Source organism: Vulpes vulpes, chromosome 12 (genome assembly GCF_048418805.1).
Source record: "Vulpes vulpes isolate BD-2025 chromosome 12, VulVul3, whole genome shotgun sequence".
NCBI classification, from domain to species: Eukaryota; Metazoa; Chordata; class Mammalia; order Carnivora; family Canidae; genus Vulpes; species Vulpes vulpes.
The window spans coordinates 169,311,948-169,325,301 of NC_132791.1; the positions used below are offsets into that span (position 1 = coordinate 169,311,948).

The 13,354-nt window shown below is 49.6% G+C and overlaps 1 protein-coding gene across 1 annotated transcript in view; it reads left to right on the plus strand.

Moving 5' to 3' along the window:
- The window catches only part of COTL1 (coactosin like F-actin binding protein 1), a 35,958-nt gene extending 25,446 nt beyond the window's left edge, over positions 1-10,512 (plus strand). The window contains exon 4 of the mRNA XM_026004922.2: positions 9,205-10,512. Within this exon, the coding sequence (XP_025860707.1) occupies positions 9,205-9,315 (111 nt within the window). The 3' untranslated portion in view covers positions 9,316-10,512. The remainder of the gene's footprint in view (positions 1-9,204) is intronic.
- Positions 10,513-13,354: the final 2,842 nt, after the last annotated feature.

The following is a 13,354-nucleotide window of genomic DNA, read 5'->3' on the forward strand; positions in this document are numbered from 1 at the left end:
AGGGATTCTCTATTTTGGTGAATGGTGAACTTTTATTCATCCTTCAAAACTTTCATTTTTTACACCATTCTCCTACCTGCCTCAATCAGAATTAATGGCTCCTTTATCTGTGTTTCTACTACGAACTTATGAATTAGAGATTCCATGAATTGTAAATAGATGACCCTAGGAGGCAATCTTGAGGGCAGAGACCATGGCTGCTGTACTACAGAGCACTCCTTGAGTCTAGAAGCGTGCAAAAGACAGGTGCTAAAAAGTGAAGAAACGAATCTGTTCCCATAGGCGTCAGATTGTGTCTTTTTGCGTAGTCCTAGGACAGAAGAAGAACATCCCTAAATGTCCACTAATTAGTCTCAGGATGGCATGAAACTGTGGAAGCCAGTTACACTCAGGGACGGATTTGAGGGTGGACTGGAACTTCCAAGGGCTCTGCTTTTATTTCAGTTGCACGCAGAGGGCAGAGCTGGCCTGGTCGGCCGGGAGAACCCGCACTCCTGAGATTGTGGTGTCATGAGATTTATGGGGCTGCTGTTCTGCCTTCAGAGCATTCGCTGCCGCTCAGCACTCTGGGGACCCAGCACTCTGGGAACTGGCTGTGGCTGCTTCGTGGGTCTCCAGAGGGTGTCAGCTGTTTGTTTTCACCAGGAATGTTTACGAGGCGGTTTATGGAAAGGCTCTTTATTCTCAGAGCCAGAAAGGGCCTTTTGTGCTCATGCATTTCACCTGGGCCTGGGCAGGGGGGCTTTTTGTTGCTTGTTTAAGACACAAACAACCTGATAGGAAATACGATGCTCCCAGCAGCCTGTGAAGGGCCATGCGGGTATCAGGATGGGAGCCAGGATCCGTCATTGTGGGCCAGCTGCTGTTATTACACCCAATATTCAGATGTGGAGGCTGAGTCCTTGAGTCAAGGCAGAAGCAGAGGGTGGGGGATCAGAGGCCACCTGTACGGTGGGGAGCCATGTGGCTCACTCTGGGCTCCTGCTAACCAGAAGTTACAAGCTCTTAGGAGAGAGAGGTAGACACCCCACACTCTGAGCCTGACACATAAATGGAAGCCACTTTCACAAGCAAAGAGTTCTGCCCACAGGCTGGGGCCTGCGTACCTCTCACGAAGACCCAGATGGGTCCCAGGGCCCTGGCAGCCAGTGGTGGCCTGGCCCATGCCTGCTCCCGGCCAGCAGCTGGCCCCCCATGCCCCATGCAGCGATTCCTGACACGGTCACCAGCATACAGTTTCCCCACTGTGGGGACACAGCTAGGAAACTGGCAGGTCCTCACCAAAGGAGCCAGGGCACTGCATCCAGATAGCTCCTCTTCGATGGGGGACATGTGTACCCCATGTTCCTGTTGGGTTGGCGCTGCCTGTACTCTGTGCAGCTGTGTCCTTTGGTTTTTCCCCCGTATCTCGGCTCTTCCATGCACCATGCCTCATTTTTGTACTTCTCTTGTCATTATTTTTTCCTGGATATGCTGCCTTTGAGAGTCCCTCCTGGAACAAGCCCCAGGCACCCTGTTTTCTCCCCCAGGGCATTGTGGTTTTTAAAACTGGTTCAGACAAAGAGAAGGAGGGAAATAATGATCAACCACCCCCGCCTCACACAGCGATTTCTGATTCCTGCTGACTCCCATAGAGCCCTTGCCACATGGATCGTGTTTTCCAAATGTGATTAATCACAGCAGAGGCACAGCCTGTGTCTTCTCACTTAACACTCCATAAGTGTGTTTTTGGATTGATAATTTTAATGTCTGAATACTTTTCTGGTCAGTGACTATAGCACATGTGTGCATACTCTTCTGGTAAAGACCTTGGCACAGGCTTAATTGTAGGTTCCAAGCCCAGCCCTCACTCGGCAGGTGTGACCTTTTGCTGGCTACTTCACTTCCCTGCATTTGGGAGGATAACATTAACTCGTAGGATCATAAAAATTAAATAAAATCTCGTATAAAAGTCTCTGATGTCTATGAAGTATTCGATGTAGATACTATTTACTTATTTAGGTTTTGTTGAAAAGTGAAAACAGTCTGGTGTTTACTGACAACGAACATCTGTGAGTATATGTTATAATTACCAAAAAAAAAAAAAAACTGTTGAATTATTTCCTGGGGAAAACTCCCCCAAAGTGGGTGTGGCTGAGGAACAAGAAATGCTGGGCACAATTTTGACCAGGCGGAAATTGAAAACGTAAACCTTGATTTAACTGTGCTTGTCAATCGATCAATCGGTAGCAGGGCTCTGGGGTAAGAAGGCTTCTGATGCTAAGTCTGGACTCGTGAGAAAAGTGTCCTGATTATGATGTCTGCCGTGGATGCAGGAGTGAAGTATGTCTCCCACATTCCTGCCATTACCGATCTAGACGTAGCCACAGTCAGCCATCAGGCAGAGGGGAGTCGGGACTTATGTAAACGTCCGTGGTCAGGAGAGCAGGGCTCAGAATCCAGGTGGTCCCCCAAATGCTAAAGAGGTGGGTGACCCCCCCTGGGGTCAGGATTTGAGGAGTATGGGCAATTGCCCCTGTTTGGTTTTGGCCCAGCCCTCCGCCCAGCATGCACTAGAATGTCACGCCCCCTTGCCATCCGTCTTGGAGATGGGACCGTTCCCCGGGTGACCACCTGAAATGTGACCGAATGAATGCCTCTCTCTTATCCTCTGTTTTCTCCCTACCAAGTAGGGTAATGTCATTTGCGACTTGGCCACGTGACGCAGGTGCCTCTGTTCCCAAATCTGCCAAACGCTAGACTGTACCATTTTGCTGTTTGTTTTTTCCCTTTTCTATGATGACTCATGCCTGTTACAAGAACCTGTTCTTTTTGAGTAAATTACACCTTGCTGGAAGGATTTTGAAAACCTTGGCTTTTGAAGCTCATTAGAATGGTTGTAGGAGGGCAAGTGTGGGGGACCCAGAGGGGTTGGCAGCTGAACACTCAGCGGGTTTGATGCTGTGCATTTTCATGCAGCACATGTTCCTAGGAGGTGTCCTTTCTCCTAGCAAGATGCAGGCTGCGGGGCACCGACTTCTTTCCCTCAGCACACTGAGGTCTTTGGTTTATAATTAATCTTTATCCACTTGGGGAAACGATACATTATTGCAGCCAGCATGTGTCTTGTCCACCCCCATACCATCTCACACCCTGGGAGGAGAGCTTATATCCCCCCCCCCGCCCCCCCAACTTCTCTGCAGGGGTTTGGGATGGGCCTGAAACTAGCGCACATCTTCCTGTTGAAAGCCAGCCTCTGATCTATCTCATAGTTGACTTTTCTGTGCCAGTTTTCCCCACTGCTCCTCAGATTCTGGCCTCTGAGGTGGGATTTTGTCCCATGTGCCAAGGGCCTTAGGTGGAAAGCCTTGGATGGCTGGTGGGAAAGTGTCAGGAGAACCTGTTGTCTAGCCCTCTTCTTTCACAGATATAGAGATCAGGGCCCAGAGCCATTGACTGCTTCCCTCAGGGTGTTTTAGGACCCCCTGGGTCTCTTCACATGCTCTCAGGCTCTCAGAGAGAGCCCTAAGCACCAGACTTGTGCCTTCCCAGGACCTAGGAGAATGTCTGGTATAGAACAGGTGCTTAGCACATATTTGTTAGAAGAATGAATGTCATTAGCTCTCGTTATCTTTAGGTGCAATGAAGGTCCCCTCTCTTCCCTTGCCCCACTTTGTAGAAATGCGGATTGCTGACATCACAAGCTTAGCTGTCAAAGACTCCACACTCATTTTCTCTTCCCACACCTTTCTCTGCACCCACATTCTCTGCAGAGGTTAGCAACTCACCCCAGTCCTGGTGTTCTGGGTAGGAGGCGACATTTCTACCCCAACAGGCTTCCTGCCAGCCCTCCCAGGGCTAACCCTATGCCCAGCTTTTAGGTGTGCAGCTGGATTTGCTGTCTTCTCTCTGCAAGGGCGAGGAGATGCCTGTGTCACTGCCTTGGTTATTCTGAGGAATTGCCTGGACTTTCCTTCGTTAAAATAAATGGTGGGGTTGAAGAAACCATTGTGAGTGAAGAGGAACCTGCCACTCCCTGTGCTTTCACTTGCAAGTGTTTCAGGAAATTTTCCATCTCAGATTCCCCTGACAATCTTGAGAACAAAGATGAACCCAGGATCACTTAAACTATCATCTAGTCATTTTTGGGGAGCTCTCCTCGAGTGTCCAAGCCTTCTGCACACTCATCAGACCCTTTGCAGGGCACCAGAATGCAGGTCTTATTGTCTGCCTTTGCACATGAGGAGACTGAGTGAGGGGCATGAAGTGGAGGGGTTGTGGTAAGTTCCAGGGTACAGGGGTAAGTCCCTGGGGAGTGCTGGCTGCTAGAGATGCAAATGGACAACTGTTCCTGTTTGTGCGTGGTCCAAATCCGCACCCAGCACACTTTAGCACTGAAGTTGGTGTTTAAACCCAGGCAATTGTTTAAAAGTGAGATGGTTGAGGGGGACCTGGGCTCAGTTGGTTAAGTGTGTAAGTCTTGATCTCAGCTCAAGGCTTGATCTCAGGGTTGGGAATTCAAGCCCCACATTGGGCTCCACACTGGGTGTGGAGACTACTTAAAAAAAAAAAAAAAGTTAGGAAAAAAGTGAGATGGTTTAAAACCAAATATAGGAAAATAAATTTACTTCTTAAAACCAGCTTTACAAACAGATTCTTGACTATGTACAGAGCCTCTGATCTGTCCTAGAGTTGCCTTCTGTGGAAGAGACCACTGGAAGCTTTCACTGGAAGCAATGTCTGTCTTACATCTTTGAAATATGAACATATGTGCACTTGAGAAAAGTCACAGGGACAAATGTGTCCTAAGTTTGGTTACTGCATGTTTGCAGGCCATCCTGGAGTCAGATTTAGCTGGATGAGCCTCTTCCTTAGAAAAGTCTTCCATGGCAAAAAAAAAAAAAAAAAAAAAAAAAAAAAAAAAAGGAAAGGGGATAGTGACCCTTTCTGGAAGCTATCAGCCAGGGACAGAGTGTTCCCACATATGACAAACATCTTTCTAGAACCACAGGTGACCATGCCTCCTCCAGACCGGCACCTTTTGCTTTGAAATCTTTGACATGTGGCCTTCAGGGTATAACAGAGGCTGTGGTGGGAAGGATGGACAGTCTAGAGTAGTGGAAAGGAGGGCAGGACAGACCAGGGCCAGAACCTGCCCCCAAGGCCCCTGCCATGAGGCTGCTGTGTGTTCTGGGATGAATTGCTTCCCCTTTCTGCATTTCTTGGTACTTTTCAACCAAATGATGGGGTGAATGTCAGAGTTTTAAGAGCTCTCACTCTCTTTTTTTTTTTTCCTTCAATTCCAGATCAGGACATAGAACATTTCCAGGCTTCTAAAAGCTCCCCCTCCTCCACTCATATCAGCTCAGCTCTTTTATGATTAATGATTCTCCTTGACTGAGCACATTATTCTTTTGGACTCTTTCCTGTTCTATCTGGACCCGCCCTATCAGCAGTTGTATGTGTAAAATGCACGCTGGGTTTCTTCTAAAACTTCCTACGGAGAAAAGAATGTAGAAGCTCCCATTAATGATTGTGTGTGTTGGTTACATGTTAGAATGGCAGTATTTTGGATATATAAGGTTAGATTAAAAAAATCCTATGAAAATTATTAGTCACCTGGTTCTTTTTACTTTTTTCACCATGGCTACTAGAAAATGAAAAGCTCCCTATGTGTGAGCATTGCTCTGGGCTCTGTCTCCTTCGAAGTCAGGAATTGCCTCTGACTCCTGCAGCCTTCGCTGTCATGTACCTCTGCCCTGTAGGTGTTTGGTGTCATGCAGAGGGTGCTAGGGACAGTGGCTGACAGTGGAGGTGTGAGCAAAGCGGGGAGGTGGTGGCCGTGCTTTGCTCAGACTTGCCTTTTGTGGTTCTCAGCTGGGGACGGGTCCTTACAGAGACTCCTTCCCATCTGGTGTGTTGCTCCCAGGTCGGGGTCTGGCCACCTACAGAACTGGTTTTGCTGTTTCTGCCTCTTTTTGAAATGTCACAATGAAGCCCACTCCCTGGGAGTGCTGCTGTCCACCCGACCAAGTGGAAGGCCTGTTCCAAGGACTGCTTGCTGGAAGAAACAGAGGGGGTCAATGTGGGTTGGGTTTTAGGCTGACTCAGGCCTTTTGGGGACTTTTTGTAGCATCCACACCCTGAGGGGAAGTGTCAGTTCACCTTTGAAGCTTCTGGGGGTGCCAAGCATCCTGTGTGGGGGAGGCCTGCTGGGGCCCTCTCCACGTGGCTCCACCCCTCCCACTCTTTTGGCCCCCTGGAGGGCAGGTGCTATGCCCAAGTGGGAGTGGGTAAGGTTGCTTCTCTATGTACGTTTTTTGATATAATCATTTTTTTGCCTATCCTTTTTATTTTTTATTTTATTTTTTTAAAAGATTTTATTTATTCATTCATGAGAGATGCACACACACAGAGAGAGAGGCAGAGACACAGGCAGAGGGAGAAGCAGGCTCCATGCAAGGAGCCTGATGTGGGACTCGATTCTGGGTCCCCAGGATCACACCCTGGGCTGCAGGCAGCGCTAAACTGCTGCACCACCGGGGCTACCCTCCTTTTGATTTTTAAATCATGTCTCAGTATGTAGCATAAAATTTAGGGGGGTATTTTTGGGTAGCCTGAGACATAGCTGTTTTGGGGGGGATAATTTTGTTCATTTACGTTTATTGTTATGTTTGTTTTTACTAGATTCTGTTCTTCTGGGTTGCTCCTTATTTTTGTTGTGATTTGATTTCTCATATACTCATGGTTTTAAGTTTGATTCTGCATAGCTCCATGTACAGTTTTACTGTAGATTTCTTAGTGCCTTATCAAACTTCTTCTTAATCTAAATCTTCTAATGGCTAACAGACATGAACCGGAGTGTTCTTACTTCTTTAGATTGCCATATATAGCTATCAGAAAGCAGGGGAACTTTGGACTTCCTGCTAGAGGCATCTCGAGCTGTTGGCTTCCTCCTCCTCTACTCTCTGCCTCTCCCCCCCCCCCCATACCCCTGGGGCTCAGGTTGAGAAACACGTTAATTCTCAGTTCCTCTTCCCAGCCCATACATCCAACTTGTGTTTGGTCACTGTCTGAAGGCAGACACCAATGCTGAGCAGCACAGTATGATGGAATGGGAATAGAAAGAGTCAGAAGGATGTTTAGTCATTCTAGGCTAGTTACACAATCTCTTCAAGCCCAACCCATGGATCTTATCTTAAAAAAAAAAAAAAAAAAGCTAATATGCTGAAGGGGAGGATTAAGTGAGAAGATGTGTGAGGCTGCACCTGGCACATATTAGTTGCTTGATAAATATTAATTAACCTTCCCCTCTCTGTTGGTATCTTAGTGGTTTGGCATGGTAAATGGTTTGTCTTTATATGCAAAACATGACCTTGAGTGTTCTCTTGGTTTACTCATTCTTCTAGAAGGCATGGTGACTTATTTTTTTTTAAGATTTTATTCATGTATTCAGACAGAGGCAGAGACACAGGCAGAGGGAGAAGCAGCCTCCCTGCGGGGAGCCCAATTTGGGACCTGATCCCAGGACCCTGGGATCACCCCTTGAGCCAAAGGCAGATGCCCAACCACTACAGGTGTCCCTGTAGTCTTTTTTTTTTAAATTAAGGTAAAATTCACATAACATAAAACTAGCTATTTTAAACTATACAATTCATTGGCATTTAGTACACTCACAGTGTTGTGCAACCACTATCCTATCTAGTACCCAAACATTTTCCTCTCCTCAGAAGAAACCATGTCCCTGTTAGTACTCGCTCCCCATACCCTCTCCAGTCCCTGAAAGCCACAAATCTACTTCTGTCTCTGTGGATTGCCTTTTTTTTTTTTTAAGATTTTATTTATTTATTCATAGAGACAGAGAGAGAGAGAGGCAGAGACACAGGCAGAGGGAGAAGCAGGCATCATACAGAGAGCCTGACGTGGGACTCGATCCAGGGTCTCCAGGATCACGCCCTGGGCTGCAGGCGGTGCTAAACCACTGCGCCACCGGGGCTGCCCTGTGGATTGCCTTTTCTGGATATTTTATATAAATGGAATCCTACAAGACGTGGTCCTTTGTGTCTGGCTTCTTTCACTCAGCATGATAGTTTTGCAACTCATCCATGATGTTGTGTAGCAGCACCTCATTCCTTTTTGTGACTGAATAATGTTCCATCATATGGACAGACTATAATTTGTCTACCCACTCTTCTGTTGACAGACATCTGGGTGGTTTCTACTTTTTGGGCTGTTATCAATAATGCTGCTGTGAATATTTGTGTCCAAGTGTTTGTGGGGATATGTGCTTTCATTTCCCTTGTCTCGAGACAAGGGTAGAACAAGGGGTAGAATTGCTGGGTCATATTAAAGGGTGTTAAGAATTATGTTTGCCAGCGTGTGACCATGTCTGGTATCCATAGGTTCTTAATAAACGGTGTTGATTGCTTACACTATTTCCTTAGTGGCTTGGCATGGCAAATGGCAAGCCATTTTTGGGGGAAGGGGGGATGATTTTCTGACCTTTAGATTTGTTGTTTGTATTTTGGTAAATTTCTTTGTATTCTTACCTTTCACCATCCTGAAATTTTCCTAGTTTTTTGAAGTCTCATGATCTGCATACCAAAATAACTGTTGATTCTTCATGGCTTGGAGTTCTTGAATAAAGCCAGATCACCTGCTTCACATATTCAGGTTTTATGGTTGAAGCCCGTGCACTCCCAGGGGAGACAGTGGCTCTTTCCGTTCAGCTTATCACGGTGGCTGAAACCAATTATGGTAGGAGATAGGCCTGAGCTATAGTTCAGGGCTTTTCTCTCTTCCTTTCGTTTTGGATAGCCAGCCTGACGTTAAACACTTACCAGCACACCAGCCTGCCTTCCGACCTCCTCTCCTATTCTTCTCCGGACAGATTGGTCTTTCACAGACAAGGAAACTGAAGCAAGAGAGTTGAAGGGACTTGCCCAAGGTCACACAGCCAGAAAAATAGACAGTGCCAGCATTCAAGCCTGGTCTGACCTTGGCCCATCTCCTTGGTCTTGGGACTAGACTACATCCCAACCTCACCCATTTCCTGATCTCCAGTCACGGTTTCTCCTCTTCTTGCCAAACCACGCTGCCACCACATTTTCATTTTGATCATTTCTTAGTATTTTAGGTGCCAGGACTTCCTGGCTTGTTGGCTCAGCCACACTTTGATCCTGTCCCTTCTTAACGGGAACTCTGTGTTTCATTTTGTTCTTGCAGAATTTTGCTAAAGAGTTTGTGATCAGTGATCGGAAGGAGTTGGAAGAAGATTTCATCAAGAGCGAGCTCAAGAAGGCGGGGGGAGCCAATTACGACGCCCAGACGGAGTAACCCCAGCCCTTCCCCTGCCCCTTGCAAAGTCATCTGTCTGCTCCCCGGGGGAGGGGACCGCGACCCCAGCCACCAGCCCACCAGCCCACCAGGGACCGGAGACACCGTGAGAGGCAGTGCGCGCCCCCCGTCTGCAGCCTACTTCCCCTTCCCCGTTCCCCGACCCTGAGCCCTGCTGCGCCCTATCTCCTGAAGCTCATGGAACATCTTTCTTTTATCTCCTTTTTTTTGCACCCTCTTGCTTGTTCTAAGGAAAATCATTTTGATGCCACACCACGCACATCATCAGATCCGAGGCGCCTCCTGTGGTGACCCCTTTTCCTGGCACTCTCTTACCCTGTAGCCTGCCTGGCCTCCCTCGCCACCAGCTCGCATCGCTTGGGGCCCGGGCCGCCGTCTAGTGTCCCGTGGCGCCCACCTGCTTGGCCGACGTGCCTGTCGGGGGCCGTCTTCGCCAGCACACACGTCGATCCCACGCGTCCGGCTCAGACCCCCACCCTGAGCGTGCTCCAGGGTCCCTCACCCCCCATTCAGAGTTGCCTAAGCCACGCATCTGTCCCAATAGGGACGGTGCTCGGCAGTGAGACGTTCAGGCCCGACAGCCATCGCACAGAAGAGAGAAATTTTGCCTTAACAGTTGCCCGGCAGCGGCTTTGGCACGCAGTCTGGAGCAGCTCATTCCTCCCCTTTGGCTTGAAGTCTTGTCGTGGCACAGGGTGGGGGTCGCAGGTCCATGGCCAGCTGTGACCAAGAGTCTTTCAGGGTTCCCTCGGGGGCTCCCAAAGTGACAAGGATGCTTGGGAGGGAGGCCAGGCCACGCAGTTGGAATTCAGGTACAGCGGGGGGCTGGTCCCCCATTTTCGGGGAGGCCCTCTGTGCCGACAGGGACAGCAGGGGCAGGGGCAAGGGCTGGCTCTGCCACTGAGCCATTGGGGGGAGCGGGTCCCTGCCCTTGTGGCACCAAAGCTGTGGTGTTCACCTTGGCTCTGCACCACGCCTTCAAAAGGATTTTTTTTTTTTTTCAAAGAAAGATGAGATTGGCTTGGTTCTTCATGAGCACAGTTTGTGTTGTTCTTTCTTCTTTTCCTTGCTCATTTCATTTGGGGGTAGGAAATCTGCTGTATTGGGGTTGTGAAGAACATCTGCCCTCAAGCAGTTTACAGAAATAAACATGTTTTTTTTTTGTTTTTCAAAAAACAAGTTTGTCTGATTTGTCTTATAAAGCTGCTTTCTCTACTGTACCAACAAAGACAGTCATTGTGTTCAGATCTAACAGGAATTCCTGGAGCTCTTGGGGACAAGGCACATTCATATTCAGTAGCTCATTTAATTTTTTTTTAAGATTTTATTTATTTATTCATTCATGAGAGACAGAGAGAGAGAGGCAGAGACACAGGCAGAGGGAGAAGCAGGCTCCATATGGGGAGCCCAGTGTGGGACTCCATCCCAGGTCTCCAGGATCATGCCCTGGGCCAAAGGCAGATGCTCAACCACTGAGCCACCCAGGAGTCCCTAGCTTATTTAATTTTTTTTTTTTTTTAGCTTATTTAATTTTTAATGACAACCTGAAGAAACAAGTACTGTTTATATTCCTGTTTTATGGAAACTGAGGCTCAGGGAGTCGGAGTGAGTCACCTGAGGCCACCCAGCTAGCAGGTGGCAGAGCTGGGATTGGAACCCAGGTCTCCCAGTGCCCCTGGCGCCGTGCCCGGGAGGGCAGTGGAGAGGCCCTGCCGGAGGGACAGGGACAGGCACGTGGCAGCAGAACAGAGGCACCCCCTGAGTGGCCAGAACCCTCCACTCTGTCTTTTCAGGAAAAGCTGAGAGAAAGCGCCCTCCTTGGCTGGGCTACCACGGCCTTTCTGCGGCTGTCCTAGAGCTCAAAAACTCGATTTCCAGCACGCCAGCCCCGGTGGGGACCCAGAATGAGGCCGGAGGAGCCTCAGACACACAGACAACCCGATGTGGAGGAGCTAATTGCGGGGCGGGGACAGGGCTGAACCCAAATCAGAGTGGGAAGGGCCCTGGCAGGTGTGGGCAAGGCTGCCCCCAGCCCACCCTGGCCATGATGGGTGCTAATACCTGCCCTCTGCCTGCAGCTCTGTGGCTTAAGGCAAGTTAGTTAACCTCTCTGGGCCTCTGGTTCCCCGTCTGCAACATCAGCAGCAGTGTTACCTGCTGGGATGGGTTGGAAGGCAAAGGGGCTGAAAGGATTATGAAGGCGTCCCTTAGGGGCTCAGCTCTCATTACATCATGCCCACCACTAGGTCTGGTTAGCTCTGCATGCCCCAGATTTTTCCTACACCCGGAACAGAGGGAGCCAAACTAGGTCTCTGGCTTTGCGGCGTGTGGGTTTTAGCTCTGGTCGGAGAACTTGGGACAATTACAGGGAAGGATGAGCCCCTTCTGGAAGAAAAGCCAGGCTCTCTGAGGGAAAATTATAAAGGCACTGGGCTTGGTCCAAGGCATCAAGGAGGGCTTCCTTGGGGAGGTGACACTGAGAACTGAAGGGGAGGAGCAGTGGGGTAAGCAAAGAGGCAGGAGGTGGACAAGGGGATTGTGGACAAAGGTCCTTGGGGATGTTTGCTCTGGGGAAAAGCAAACAGGGTGCAGCTGGGTTTATATGTCACGGAGCTTGGTTTTAATCTAAAGTGGCAGCTCGGGCTGTTGCTGGGATTTCAGAGGGTGCCTGATGGGATTGTAAGGTCCTTGAGGGCAGAGAGAGGCCTTGTCTCTACTCATCTTTATCCCCTGGAACCAGCACCTAGCAGGTGTCAGCTAATGTTGCCTGGAACTACCTCCAGCAGCTCCTGTCTCTTCCTGAGGCCTGGGCCGGCCCTGATCCCCCGATGGATGGGTCAGGGATGGAGCTCTGGGGGTTCCAGTGTCTGCTCTCAATCACTTAACTTGGTCCTACAACAATTGCTCCAGATTACCCAAAATCGAATGGTGTAAAATAACCACCACATTATCTTGCCCTTGATTTTGTGGGGCAGGGGATTTAGGAAGGGCTCAGCAAGGTTGTTCTCGCTGGCAGGGGTGTCATCTGGCTGAGATCACATCACTGGCCGACTGTCTCATGTGGCCGGCAGCTGATGCAGGCGGTTGTCCTGAAGCTCAGCTGGGTGTGGGTCTGGGCACCCAGCATGGCCTTCCACTCTGGCCTGGCCCCAGGGGATGTCCCCGAGGACCAGGGGCAGGTTGCATGGCCTTTAAGCCTTGGAAGTCATGTGGCAGCATGTCCACTGGACCCTATTAGGGAAGTCATGAGCTCCTCAAATTCAAGGGGAGGGGACACCGACCTCACCTTTCAGTAGGAGGATTGCCAGGGCATGTGTGTCCTTGGTTATGTCCGGGCACACTGCCAGGGTGGGGGCACCCTCCTGCTCAGGGGCTGGCATGGGTGTGGGTGGGGCCAAGGTGATCCACAGTAAAACCAGCCAACTATGACCTTGGTGTCTCCGTGCCCTCCGGGGCACTCACTGCTCCTGGCCAATTGATCCTTGGGGGAGGCTTCTGTTTCTCTGCTTTACCCTGGAGCTCCTGATGGGATGTCAACTCTCCGGGATTCTGTGAGGTTGGAAGGAGCTCCACCCCGGGATGCCACCCTGTTGGGGGCAGGCCCCCTGCTGTCCCATCCCAGGACATGTTGTCCTTACATAGTCCCTCCACTGCTTTCTGGTCCCCTTTGTCAGGGAACTGCAAAAGAGAGGCAAAAACAACCCAAAGGTCCACTGTGAAGGTGACCACCTGGGGCAGGAGGCAGCTCTATGCTCAGGCCGAGTCAGGCTGGAGGTGGACGGTTCCTTCACCCTTCTGAGCGTCAGTGCCCTCCTCTCTAAGTCAGGACCGTGACAAAAGTACGTGTCTGTCTTCTCTGGACTGCTACACAAAATACCATGGACGGGGGGAGGGGGCTTATAAATAGCAAGAAATTTATTTCTTATAGTCTGGAGGCTGCAAGTCCAAGGCCAGGACACCAGCATGGTCAGATGAGGGCCCTGTCCTGGTTCTCACTGTGTCCTCACATGAAAGGAGT